This window comes from Miscanthus floridulus, chromosome 2, assembly GCF_019320115.1.
Source record: "Miscanthus floridulus cultivar M001 chromosome 2, ASM1932011v1, whole genome shotgun sequence".
NCBI classification, from domain to species: domain Eukaryota; kingdom Viridiplantae; phylum Streptophyta; class Magnoliopsida; order Poales; family Poaceae; genus Miscanthus; species Miscanthus floridulus.
In genome coordinates this window covers 165,359,218-165,360,873 of record NC_089581.1, presented here as the reverse complement: position 1 = coordinate 165,360,873, position 1,656 = coordinate 165,359,218, and the positions used below count along the sequence as shown (strand labels likewise).

Below are 1,656 nucleotides of genomic sequence, written 5' to 3'. Positions count from 1 at the left end.
TTGTTTTTACAAACTCTATTCCTTCTTGATGAAATACGGGCCCAATGCCTGATCGAGAAAAAAAAAACGTGACACTGTACCGTAACACCTGGGCCAAAGAAACGGGAAACGAAAACCAGTGCACAAATTCCTGTCCCTGTAATAGGATAGCAAGGCAGCAGACATCGTCAGGAGCAAGTCACACACGGATCCGAGGAGAGCTATTCAACTATTCATCACCATATGGCGGTTTGAAATACGATACGTGTACGGCGATTGGGATAAATAAAACACTCGACGTATATACAAGAGCATGAGGAGTTTACAGGCCGGCGCATGGTCTGACTTAGTATATTTTTGCAACTGGGAAAGATTGACAGTGTCGACGTAGTTAGCCGACTGCCCAAACAACAACGTCGCCCCATTCCATCACGAACTTATTATATATATAGCACGCCTCCCTTTCCCATCCGCTCTCACACAGCCTCCGACCACACCTCGCTACTGCAAATCTGCAATCATTCGCGCCTCGCCCGTGAGCTAGCGACCAACGCAGCACAAGAGGCAAGAAAGAGCACATCAAGAACGTACGTGTTCAGCGTTCTACTACTTCCGATGGCAGCACGGGACCAGTCGGCGCTGCTCCTCCTCGCGGCCGTGCTGCTGCTCCTCGCGTCGTCCACCGCCACGGCGCAGCAGCAGCAGCAGAACTGCTCGTCCGCCAAGTTCTCCGCGGGACGTTCGTTCCAGCGGTGCACCTCCCTCCCCGTGCTCGGTGCCAGCCTGTACTGGACGTACCACGCGGCGAACGGCACCGCCGACGTGGCGTTCCGCGCGCCGTCGGACCCCAGCGGCTGGGTCGCGTGGGGCCTCAACACCCAGAGCGCGGGCAGCATGGCCGGCAGCAGCGTGTTCATCGCCTCCCAGGACGGTAACGGCGCGGTGTCCGTCTTGATGACCTACCTGGAGAGCACGAATCCCAGCTTGACCAACAACACCCTTAAGATCGCCGTGCCCGTCGGGCCGGCCGCCGAGTACTCCGGCGGCGTGTACACCATCTACGTGACTGTGGCGCTGCCGGGGAACCGCACGGTGCAGAACACGGTGTGGCAGGCTGGGCCGCTCAGCGGCGGGGCAATCATGCCGCACCCGGCGGCCGGGCCGAACCTGCAGAGCGCCCAGAAGTTGGACTTCCTGTCCGGCAGCCGTATCACCGGGACAGGGGCACCCAAGTCCAGGGGTCTGCTATCCCGTCGTAACTTGAGGGGGTTTCAGGGTTGAAACGCCAGTGGTTGCTTTGCTTTCTTCTCGCATTGTTCCAGCCTCAGATTGACTGTGCATTAGTACGTTATTATATATGTTTTCATTCATTGTCTCAGTTTCGATGTTGTATGTGCATTAAAATTTAATTGTATATGTTGTTGCTTTTTTTTTGAAATAAAGTGCTGCCACTGTATCCGTTTTTTATTTAATTGGATTGTCGATTGATTATATGATATGCTGCCATGTACTGTGTCAATTTTGTCTTTGAAAATGGAGAGAAACAGGTTTGTTGGGACTCCGGAGACATCCGATAATCCAAAAACACGGACAGAAACAGAAAACTGGCATCTGCTCGCGGGCCGCGGCCTCCCACACAAAAGCTTTGCAGGTCGGTCCGCCGATTCTTCCGCGTAA

General features: G+C 54.3%; 1 protein-coding gene across 1 annotated transcript; it reads left to right on the top strand.

The window, feature by feature from the left end:
- Positions 1 to 490: 490 nt before the first annotated feature.
- On the top strand, positions 491 to 1,338 carry LOC136540467 (cytochrome b561 and DOMON domain-containing protein At5g47530-like). The gene has a single exon (XM_066532474.1). The coding sequence runs from the start codon at positions 595 to 597 to the stop codon at positions 1,258 to 1,260; it is 666 nt and encodes a 221-aa protein (XP_066388571.1). The 5' UTR covers positions 491 to 594; the 3' UTR covers positions 1,261 to 1,338.
- Positions 1,339 to 1,656: the final 318 nt, after the last annotated feature.